At 37.2% G+C, this 12,106-nt stretch overlaps 1 protein-coding gene across 2 annotated transcripts in view; it reads right to left on the reverse strand.

Annotated features, from left to right (window-relative positions):
• The window catches only part of LAMA2 (laminin subunit alpha 2), a 626,305-nt gene that overhangs the window by 181,278 nt on the left and 432,921 nt on the right, over window positions 1-12,106 (reverse strand). For both annotated transcript variants that reach the window (XM_082406304.1, XM_082406303.1), the window contains exons 25-28: window positions 11,858-12,037; window positions 11,561-11,749; window positions 11,344-11,477; window positions 6,959-7,076 (exon numbers count right to left, since the gene is read on the reverse strand). In XM_082406304.1, coding sequence (XP_082262430.1) covers window positions 6,959-7,076; window positions 11,344-11,477; window positions 11,561-11,749; window positions 11,858-12,037 — 621 coding nt within the window. The remainder of the gene's footprint in view (window positions 1-6,958; window positions 7,077-11,343; window positions 11,478-11,560; window positions 11,750-11,857; window positions 12,038-12,106) is intronic.

The raw sequence follows: 12,106 nt of genomic DNA on the forward strand, positions 1-12,106 counted from the left end.
GGCCACCAGTAAAATGTATCTTTCCTTGATCTAGTTTTTTCATTTTGCAATAAAAATCTGAGAGCAAACAGGAAACTGCTAGCAAAGCTGACATATGCAAAATCAAGACTTCCATCTTCATTCGGGTTTATTATGTAAATGTATCAAGAAACATCTCTGGCTCTTTGGAAGAAAGCCCATAGCTCTGAAGAGGGAATGAGAACAGTCTTGTGTTTTGGGCTCAGATCTCTTAGCGTGCAAAGCTGCTGCATTTATTAGCCATTGTTTGATTTACGAGTAAGGGATAGAAGTTAGTTTTCCAGATTCCACTGACGATTATAAAGGGATATTAGCAATGTAAAAATTTTTTCACAGGATATTTTGCTCCCATTGATGAGAAAAGTGATTGCTGAATAAGCAGGGGAAAAAATAGTGAATTAAGAACTTCTTAATGCCTTTGCATCCTTTTGGTTCAGGACTAGGTCATCCAGAGTGGAGTATGTAGAGGCTCCTTAGAATAAAAACGATCAATAGTCAGCACTCTCCTTGTTTGTTTTGATTTGGATAATGTGAGAGTACTTCAACTAAGCATTTAAGAGTCTCTCTGCTTTTATCTCAGCGTATAAGAAATTCTAATGAGATTTAATAATATCCTGGATTTGAGCAAGCTGATAAAACTGGGAATAGTATTCAAAATATTTTGAGTCCTTTTTGTCTTATAGTGGACCTAAGATATTTTAATAAGTTTATTCATATTCTTGAAAATCAAGGTTCATTTTTGCCATTGTTACCAAATAAGGTCTGGAAATTATGGCTGAGGAATTCATTTAAGCATAACTGAAGAAACAATCCAAGGCGTGTTTAAAAATGTTACATAGTATGGGTTGTTCCAGTTCTGGTGTGTGCTGACTGTAGAATAAAATTGGATTTTCTTTATATAGATTTCATCCTTGGATACTTATATAATTATTGTTATTTTACTGGTGTATTTGCTTGGGGTGTGTGTGTGTGTCTTTAAAAATCACACAAATTGGGCTTCCCTGGTGGCGCAGTGGTTGAGAGTCTGCCTGCCAATGCAGGGGACACGGGTTCAAGCCCTGGTCTGGGAAGATCCCACATGCCACGGAGCAACTGGGCCCGTGAGCCACAATTACTGAGCCTGCGCATCTGGAGCCTGTGCTCCGCAACAAGAGAGGCCGCGATAGTGAGAGGCCCGCGCACCGCGATGAAGAGTGGCCCCCGCTCTCCGCAACTGGAGAGAGCCCTCGCGCAGAAACGAAGACCCAACACAGCCATAAATAAATAAATAAATAAATAAAAATTAAAAAAAAAAAAAAATCACACAAATTGAGAGTTCCTAGCTCTACTTTTCGTATCAAACAAAAGTTTAAAAAAAAGTCTTAGAAGAAGAATAACATTAAGAAACGGTACTTTTCATTGAGGAATCATATGAAATTCAATGTTATGGACTGAAATCTGAAGGTGAGCACTGCAGGTGAAGTTTACACCCAGTTTCTCTTATTACTATGGCTCTTCTCTGGAAAGAGTAGGACAAAGTAGAAAAGCACTCCAGTGCGGGTAAAAGTCTGGGCTCCAAGTCAAGCCCCATGTGGAAGCTTTTAGGCCTGTCTATGTGATTCTCAACCCTGGCTGCACATAGAATCGTCTGAGGAGCTTTAAATACGGATACCTGGCTCTGCCCCCAGAGATTCTAATATAATTAGTGGAGACTAGGGCCAGGGTTTGTTGTAAAACTCCCAGGAGGGTCTAATAAGCAGCCAGGATTGAGAGTCACTGGCACATTCCTCATTCCCTGCTGGGAATGTGTGTCTTTGAAGGGCGTACATACTCTGGTACTGCAACATCAATAAATATGGAAGCCTTGATTTTACTAGTTCGTTTTGCCTGAGGGATACAGGCAAGTCGTTTGGTGTTGTTGAGATGTGGTTTCCTCATCCCACAAATGAGCAGATGGATTAACTCAGTTGATTTCTGAAGTTTCTACAGTTCTAACACTCTAGATTAATTTTGTGTCCTTATAGATTAAACTTCTTAGAAAAAAAAAAAGAGAGACTATTCTGCAACACAAGAATTAGAAACTTCAAACACACTTTGTAAAGGAATGAGACATATTTATTTCTCTTTAATCTCCTCCTTTCATGGACACTGTTTGTATTTATTTTTTTCATTTTTCAAATATTTGAGGATGTTTTTCAAAATCAGACGTTTTCCTTGTCAGTCAATTGGGGCAAAATTCATGAGAATGATTATATTTGAGTTGGGAAAAAAAGAGGAAAGATAATAGCTACTTTTTAAAGTCCCGTCTAAAATTCTTTCTGGAACAAAATAAAGAATTACAGAAAAGCAAGTACATAAACACTGTCCTAATCTTATCCTTTTTTTTTTTTCCTAACTCAAACTTTTCCAAAGTTCTCTTCTTGCCTTGTGCTGAAATTATTCAGAGCTCAATTTTCTTCTGCTCTCCTTCCATCTTTAATTTGTTTTCATAATATGGTATCCCATCATAATGTTAGAATCAAATTGCACAAAAATGTGGGAGGGAGGAAAGAAGGGAATGGGAGACAAAGAGAGTACAGAGCCAACGGGCTCCAGGTGCCGGGTTACATAACGCAGAGTTTAACAATAAAAAGAGATACTTGTGCTGTTGCCAGTAAAAACACTATCTTGTATATTTACATGGGTTTTGCAATCAGACAATCCTAGGTTTAATTCCTGTTTCACCACTTACTACATATGACTTATGCAGGTTTTAAATGCTGTGGGCTGAAGCTTCCTCACATGCAATGTAAGGATGTTGTATAACTTACTAGTTGAGTATTAATGTAGCTAGGTTTTTTGAAACAGACTTAGGTAGGTTCAGATTGCTGTTTTGCTGTTTTCCAACTGTGTGATAAAGGGCAGGTTTCCTAACCTGCCTGAGCTTCCATTTCCTCACCCATAAAATGGGAATTATAATTTGCTCAATAATGTTGGTGTAAGTGTATTAGGGAATGCACTTGACATTGTGCAGGATACAGTAGGCACTCAATAAATAGTCAGTTTTGTGTGTTTTTTTAATAGGGTTGTTGTGAGGATTAAATTAGATGATGTGTGTGTAGTGCTTGAAATACAATAAATCAATATGGGTGTCTCTATTCCAGATGATTTTTTAGATATAGTCATCGAGAATACACTGAAAACAAAGGCAACAGTGATTGTTCTACACTGCAGTGGGAAACAAAATTACAATGTATGCCACTTACCCATACCACGTTCTTTAATATTTTAATGTATATGAAAAGAGTCTTTGGGTCTTCCATGTGCAACTGAAGTGGTAAAGAGCATCCCTAGAAATGTGCATGTGTAAGAAAAAAAGTCTAGTCTCACTATTTTGTCTTTTGAGTTTTATGAGTTGATAATAGGTACTGTTTGAGGATTTTTGTTTGAGGATTTAAAAAATTATTGTTGATAGCCAATTGACGGCTTGTGAATGGTGATCCAGTACACACTAGCCATTCAACTGTGAGCCAGAAGCCCTATTAAAACATGATGGAAAGGGGAAACAAGATGAAATGAGCAAAATATCATTAGGAGATCACCTGTGAATTTCTGACTTCCATGATCTTATTGCAGAGAACCACATATTCAGCATTGAATAGTTTCCATTTCTACATACAACCTAACCTGAGTTTAGGTCAGTTTAGGCAACAATGTTAACCGAGACAACAGTGAGGAGTAGCTTAGGTAAAGTACGGTAAACTCAACGGCTCCCACACCAACAAATGTGGTGAGGAAATTGTGTTCTTTATTTGACTTCTAAAGGTAACCTAGTCTCTACTTCAAATCATAAATTATAATAAGTAGGCATTTCTAGAACTGACATTTTCAATGAACAGGGCTACAGTGTTATAACCCTACAGGTAACAGGCAAGGCTAAGTGTCTTCACAACTGGTTATATTTACAATGGTAACCAACACTTAATTTTGTTTCCTTGCAACCACATTTCTGGATAAAAACATGAAATGAGTAGCTTGTAAATGCAAATGTCTCTAGAATACCTTACATTTGGTGAAAATATTGTAAAGGAATTGTTTCGTGTATTCATGACCCAAAGCATATGTTACTAGAATGGGATGTATTATTTCAAAACTGTCCTTAGTTCTTGCTTTGATGATTAGATTTTATGCCTGAGTAATTACACTTTAGATTCAAGATGAATTATAAATAAGATGTATAATGGATTAGAGGCAATGGGTTGTGGAGAAAACCTCAGGTAGCTTGTTATAAGAGATAGGTCTTTATTCCCTAATCTCTCCTCTAAGATATTACTGTAATTATTGTCTGTCAACAGGAGCTTAAGTGAAATTCACAGGACATAGGTGAAGCCACCAATGCAGATAATAGTTTATATGTGTTTCTAGTTTTTCTTGATTTTCTTCATGTATCATTGGCTTTATTTGTATTTGTATTGGCTAATTTATATTTTCATATAATGATGGAAAATTACTAAAATTAATGGGAAAGTATGTTTTAGAATATACTATTTAAAAAGCCTGCTGATCATAATAAGATGAATTGTAACATTTCAAATCTGGAATGGAAGGTAGATTGCATTAAAATAATTTGCTACTCTGCTAATATTTTTGTTCATAAGTGAAGAGTATTCTTTAAATAAATGCAGAAAAATATAGCTGTAGTAACTTTCTCTTCAAGATAGCTAAGGTCAATCGACTACTTTATATCTTGTATAGCAAAATAACATTGCAGAATTGGAGAATGTTAGAACTTCAAAACCCAACCTGTAATTTTATAGATTGGATAACTATATGATAACTAAGGCCTATAGCAATTAAGGCATTGACCAAGGTTACACAGTGAAACAGCAGTACAGCCAAACACTCCCTGGGATAAATAAAATTCCACCTCTTGTCTAGAAAAATCTCAAATTCAATCTTTTATCTTTTTCATGCTCATTGGAAAGGTAGCATATTTTGTATGTGCCTCTGTCACTGCCTCATTTTTCACATCTACAATGTGCGTGCATATATATATTTCACACATATTGGGTTGTGCATATAGGTGCAATATACATTCTTACTGGTGCATGTACAAATGTATACATGAATGTACGAGTTATGATTTAATAATGAGATGGATTATTTGGTCATTTATTAGATCAAAATAGGCACACTCAAATAAATATTGCTGTTCAGAGCAGTCACAAAACTATAAAATTCTTCCAAGGATATTTCACAGATATTTGCAGTTATTCTTATGAAATTTGTTTTCTGACCTGTGTGGAATTCATACAATGGCAACTAAGTTGAATGACGTTTCAATTTACAAAGGAGCTTTTATATGTATGATTTCATTTAAATTAATCCTCATGATGATTCTATGGGTACGAAAACCCCAAAGTTCAGCAACAAAGAGCAAATGTCCTGTTCAAGTAGAGAAGGGAGGATTCACCGAGACCAAACTCCTTTTTTCTTTTCATTATACCATGCCACCTCTCAAGAGAGTTATGTCCGTTGTTTTTAAGTGTACTTCACCTGCCTTCTGAGCCATACTTAATAAAACTTCTCAAATCCTATTTACAAAAGATATACAAAATTACAGTCCTCCCTCACTATCTGCCAGGAGATTAGTTCCATGAGTCTCTGTCGATGCTTAAGTCCCAGAGTCGGCTCTCTCATATCTGCTGGTACGGCGTTAGTGGATTCAACCAACCACGGATGGAATTGCTGATCTGCAGTTGGTTGGATCTGTGGCCTGGAAACCCGTGGAGGGTCCATTGTATATTTACTGAAAAAAATTCATACATAAGTGGACCCAGGCAGTTCAAACCCATGTTGTTCAAGGGCCAACTGTATTTATAAATAAATCAATCATTAGATCTATAACTACTTATTCCATTAATAATATTATTAACCATATTGAGTTTATTATTATTATTATTATGACTACTACCAGGCACTGTGATAAGTGCTTAAGTTCTAGTTCATTTAGCCTTCATGTGATTCTTGGGCTGTAGGTACGGGAGATATTAAAAATATCTAACTAGTACGTAGTGGCCACCAACCAATCTGACTAAGGGGAAAGAATCCATGCTGTAGGGCTGGAGCAGGTCCTGGAGGCCCCTCCCAGGCCAGCCTTTATTTGTTGCACTGTGGAGAGGACTATAGGGTCTACAGGAGAAGGGGTGAGTGTGGTGGCAGTTACTCAGGGGCTTGGAGATTTACCAGCTGAAGCTTAAGCAGGTTTACAAGCTGCACACGGTCTCAGTCTTAGTATATGATGAAGCAGAGATTCAAATCCAGGCCACTTTTTCAGCAATTCCACCTCTCCCTAGATCATACTCTTCCTATTAAGATTTAATATTTGTAAAAATTAAATTGGTTCCACAAAATAAAGATCTAGAAAATTGACCAATTCTGAAGATAGTCAAAGGAATATCCTAGAAAGTAAAAAATGCAGTTTTAAAAATATAATGACTGAGTGGCAGTGGCACTATTGGAACAATTTATGTCCTTCTGAGAAGCCTGTGTTAAAGGGAACAGTCTGATATTTATTGCCTAAGTTTTGTCATGTTCTATATAAAAACAATCTTTCAAATCCCGATATAATCTTGTCTCATAATCACTGCAGTTTAAATGTCTCTGTTCAGAAAAGGTGCCAAGAAAACAGATCAGCTACAAGAAAGGGGCCTTTAGAAAACATTCTTATTTCCTGACTGTTTCATATTTTTACAAATCTTTTCATTTTTATTAGATATTTCCCTTGAGTTGTGATTCTTACCTCTAGGGAGCAATGACATCATGGTCTTCTTACTGCGTCTCATATTGTGAGTGGAAGATCAGATAAAATAGGTTGAGGGTATGCCTTAAAGTAAAACTGATTGCAGTAAAGGTGGTCCTGGGAGTATTTCCATTTGGCTGGTTGAGTGGGGCTTAAGAAGGTTAGTTGGAGCCAGCTTACCTCACAGGACAAGCCAGAATAGCCTGCGGGACAATCACATCTTTCTATCAAGTGAGCTGGAGGAGTCATTGCTGTGATGCGTCCTTGTTCAGCTACCTCCATTGAGATTTCAGAAATCCTGGAACAGCGAGCAAATACTTAGATGGGGGTACCAGTAAATTAAGCTTACCTAGCAAACACTCAATCCTGAAAGAAGGGTCTTCTCAAGGTTTTGTCAACAACCACAAACTTGTTCTATTGTTTTGAAGCTGCTAAATTCCAGGGGCTCCATGTGCCACATCTTATTCCAGCATCTTTGCTTCCCCAAAGGGTGAGATTACACATTAGCAAAATATTCACATGAATCATAAAGCATTTAGGAAATTAGATGTCTGATGTCCTATTGAGAAGTTATTATAAAGAGTTTTCCTCCCACTTTTAAAAATGTGAGTGGCATCAGGTAGACATGGCCAATTAGTTAGACATTTTCATTCTTTCAAACAGACCACCCAAGGTCATTCCCTGTTGGAAAATCTCCAGTCGTTACTAGTGAAATTGCTTTTAATTTGCAACCGGTCCCAATTTCTTGCTCTTGAATCTCTGAACGTCCTTTCAAGAACTTTAGAAAACCATCTAGGAAACGACTGAGCATAAGCTAGTAATACTGATATCTTTCTGAGGATAAAGAACCTCTCAAATTAGTCTTTTGTTAACTTTATTGAATAAATCCTTCAAGTAACTTAACCCACCCTTCCTATTGGTGGAAAGGTCCTTATAATTGAAAAAAATTATTCACAATAAAAATGCTGATACCCTTTGTAATAATTTGAAATTATACATTAAAAAATATACACAGCCCGGGCTTCCCTGGTGGCGCAGTAGCTGAGAATCTGCCTGCTAATGCAGGGGACACGGGTTCGAGCCCTGGTCTGGGAAGATCCCACATGCTGCGGAGCAACTAGGCCCGTGAGCCACAACTACTGAGCCTGCGCGTCTGGAGCCTGTGCTCCGCAACAAGAGAGGCCGCGATGGTGAGAGGCCCACGCACCACGATGAAGAGTGGCCCCCGCTTGCCACAACTAGAGAAAGCCCTCGCACAGAAACGAAGACCCAACACAGCCACAAATTAAAAAAAAAAAAAAAAAAAAAAAATACACAGTCCATAAACTCAGACTGTTTCATGACTAACTGGTAACATGAAATGTTCTGCAAATAAACTTTTAAATGAGACAATGAATAGTTGTGCTTCAATAAAACGCACCTCTAATAGCTTAAGGAGCTTGAATCATAAACTTTATAACGAGAATAGGTAGGTTTTACTGACACTGAATTATGAATGTGCATTCTGACTTGGCTCCCATTGTAATCTACAATCTGAAGACCAGCCAGCCTTTATGAAACACATGTTCAGTTAAAATTCAGATTTCATGCTCCCCTCATTATAGGACGCACAGCAGCTGTGATCTGTAAATGAACCACTCCCGTCTTACAAGAAAGACTCTGGGTTCTCTGAGGGAGTAGGAAGGTAACTCGGTGTTTGTTGCAAAGTCATCTCTGCTAGTATCTCATGGCATTTTATAACCTGAGGAGTTTCTAGCATCACCTTCCTTTCTCTGGCACATGCATGCACACAACAGACTAGTGAGTATTTAAAAACCAAGTGAAACCTGAATGGTGTTAGCAACAGACATTTCTGCAACACATCATTATTTTTCCTCAGGGAATCAGAGAGGAATTGTTTTGCTTGAATCAGGGATTTGGCCAAACTCAGGCATCTATTTAAATGAATACTGAAAAACAAAGTCGTTAAGTTCTTCAAATAAATGTAAGAGAGGACAAAAGCAAAGAAAAAAGAAAATTTCAGCATTGCAATATGTACAAAGTCAGAACCTCAAACCACATGTATAACAAACTCTCTGCTTCTGAGACTATTTAAATTTGTAACTGAATAAAGATGCAGGGTTATGCGTTAACTACTTTGAGAGGAAGACTCAAACATATCTCTGACCTTTGTCAAAATTCCACTGTCTTACAAAATCAAGGGCTGATCCACTGCTTTATTTGTTTTTATCGTTACTAGATGTTCACTCTAGTTTTTATTGAGCCTAGAAAAAGTGAAGTATTTACTTACTCTAGTGTTTAAAAAAAGGAACTCCTAAGCCAAAGGATATTATTTCGTGAGGTATATGAAATAAAGTGCTAAGAGAAAGAGACTTATGGGGAAAAAAGCAAACTTACAGCGAAGAAGGGTGGAATCGGTGTGAGACAGGCAAAGAAAGCGTAATAAAAAATGCATGACAACATTGTTTCTACCAGATCCACTAACAAAATGTTCTCTCTACTACCAAACTTTTTTACTGAAGCATGGAACAATTTCAAAATAACATATTTTCACACTCACAAAGTCACCTGCAGTCTTCTAGGACATGCAAACCTGCTTTGGCTTCTGTCACCTAATTTACATTTGAAATTCTAAAATAATTAACAATATAACTGACAAGATATTTTGGTATATGTTTTTTTAAATTATTTCATATAAAAGAATCTCCTGTTTGGGATTGACATGTACACACTGCTATATTTAAAATAGATAACCAACAAGGACCTACTGTAAAAAACAAAACAAAACAAAACAAAAAAGAATCTCCTGTTAGAAATGAGAAACATGAAAAAAATCAAAACAATATAGACTTAAAAGTAAATTTTGGTCCTTGATTTGGTCCCTACTTTCGGTACAATCAGAAGAACAATATGGATCTTCTACAACAAAGAAAGGATTTTCTGCTACATGTTTAACAGTGTAAACATTTGAAACATGGTATTTTTTTAAGGTATTTTATTTTCTTTCTTTATTTTTTAATTTTTTATTTTATTGTTTTTAACATCTTTATTGGAGTATAATTGTTTTACAATGGTGCTTTTCTGCTTTTCTGCTTTATAATAAAGTGAATCAGCTATACATATATCCCCATATCTCCTCCCTCTTGTATCTCCCTCCCACCCTCCCTACCCCACCCCTCTAGGTGGTCACAAAGCACCGAGCTGATCTCCCTGTGCTATATGGCTGCTTCCCACTAGCTATGTATTTTACATAGTAGTATATATAAGTCCATGGTAGTATATGTAAGTCCATGCTGGGACGAAGTGAAACATGGTATTTTTATATTCATTGGTTTGTCAATGAGAGGGTTCATAATTTTGTTTTCTTTTGTTTTCCTGCACTGATCTACTATTTTGTTATATAAGATTATTTCTAAACATCTATTGATTTCATATTCTTATAGACACAACAGAGAAGCTAATATGCCAGAGAAGTTGAGACTATGTGTATGGACTCAACTCAACTTTCTGCCTCCATGACATACATTTAGCTACATCTGCGCAGTTCCTCATTTTATCTCATTAGATAAGTTTTCCCTTATACTTGAGGCACATGACCTCAAGTATACTCATGTATACTCATGATGTTGAAGTATCCTGGCTTCTCCATTATTTATTTTCTCTTTATTCTATCATTTTTTAATTTATATTTTGCTACTAATTCCTCTCCTTCCCCAGCGCCATGGTATATAAACATGCTTACTTCTCTCTCCCATTAAACAATCCTCCCTTGACCTTTGACATGACCTCATTCCTCCCTTTTATGATTTTGTTCATGGATAACAATAGTCTACATTCATAATATTAGGTTCATTGCGTCCCATTCATTCCTCAAAACCTTGAGACTACTTCTGCCCCAGGACTTCACTAAAACTGGTATTATGAATGTCACCAGTGTGATCCTAAGTGTCAGTTTCAAAGAGCCTCCTTTTAATTGTCCTCTTTGGGTCATACGAAAAACCATACCTACTCCCTTATAGTATTCTCATCCTTTGGCTTTCATGACATCCATTCTTGTTCTTCTTCCGTGTACTTTCCTAGTCAATGTGATTCCCAGTCTTTTCACATCATAAGGCACAGGGAAAATGGCAATATAGTATGGCACACTGGGGTGAACAGATGAGAATGCATATGGTTGGGAGAGACAGGACCAACTTGGCCCTGCCTGGTTCCCCTGACGGTTGAAGGAGGATACCTTCTCAGCAATCTTGCAACCTATTTATAGCACAGCAGTGAATTCTCTCTACCCTGCAGGACATCTTCTCCTGAATTTCTGCCTGACATCTAAGATTCACCATGTCAAAGATCAATTCAATATTTTTCCCCTTAATCTTGCTTCTGATTCTGTTTCCCTTTTGGGGGGAATGGCAGTAATTTCTACCAGATGACCTGGACGCCATCCTTGACTAGTCTTCTATCATCACACTCCCAAACCAAACTTTTAAATCTTTCTTGTCTGATGTCTTACTGATCTCTCTTATAGACTCTAGAATAAGAAATTAACTTGGATATTCATTATAGTTTACCTGCTTTGTCTCATGATATTTCCATAGGTAGCCTTGATAAGAATATAATGGATATCATATAGTACATCCAAGAAGTCTTCACGGGTCACAGTTCTACTAATTCGAGGATCATCACCATAATATTTCCATTTTTTCTGTTAACAAGAAAAGAAACCACTTTGCCAAAACCGACTGCAAATCCATTGGCATCCTGGCACCCAAAAACTAACCACCTTACCTCTGTCATTTCAATTTCATGCCTTGTCAACTGGCCAATTAGAGGAGCAGCCATATGCCTGATGATAATTCTCACATGACTAGGAGTCCCACCTCGAATGATAACTTGTGGGTTATATGTAGAGAAACCTGTCTCTTCCCGGGCCTCAAAATAGATTGTGTACTTGAGTTTGCCACCATAGGCCATCAACTGATAAAACAGAATGAGGAATGATGAGTTAGATAAATCTCCAAATAGCATTATTCTAAAATCATATTTTATTTTGTTCTCATGTGACTTCAAAGTTCTCGTCCTTACCTTCTTTCCTTCAAATTGTTCTGGAAGTTTCCAATAAAAAGGTTCCAAATGGAGATCTTGTCTCACCAGATCCATGTTTGCAACAATCTCTGGATGTTGAAAAATGATGCCTCTGGTAGTTGTGTGCTGCAGCGCCTCATCCACCAGGGGCAGAATGGTCTGCTCAGGCTTCAGAGTCACCTGCATGGGATCAAAACACAGCAGGGGGCTGAGTTTAAGTCTTTGGAGGCCTCCTTTAAACTTAACCTC

This window comes from Balaenoptera borealis (assembly GCF_965194805.1).
Source record: "Balaenoptera borealis genome assembly, chromosome: 9".
NCBI lineage: Eukaryota > Metazoa > Chordata > Mammalia > Artiodactyla > Balaenopteridae > Balaenoptera > Balaenoptera borealis.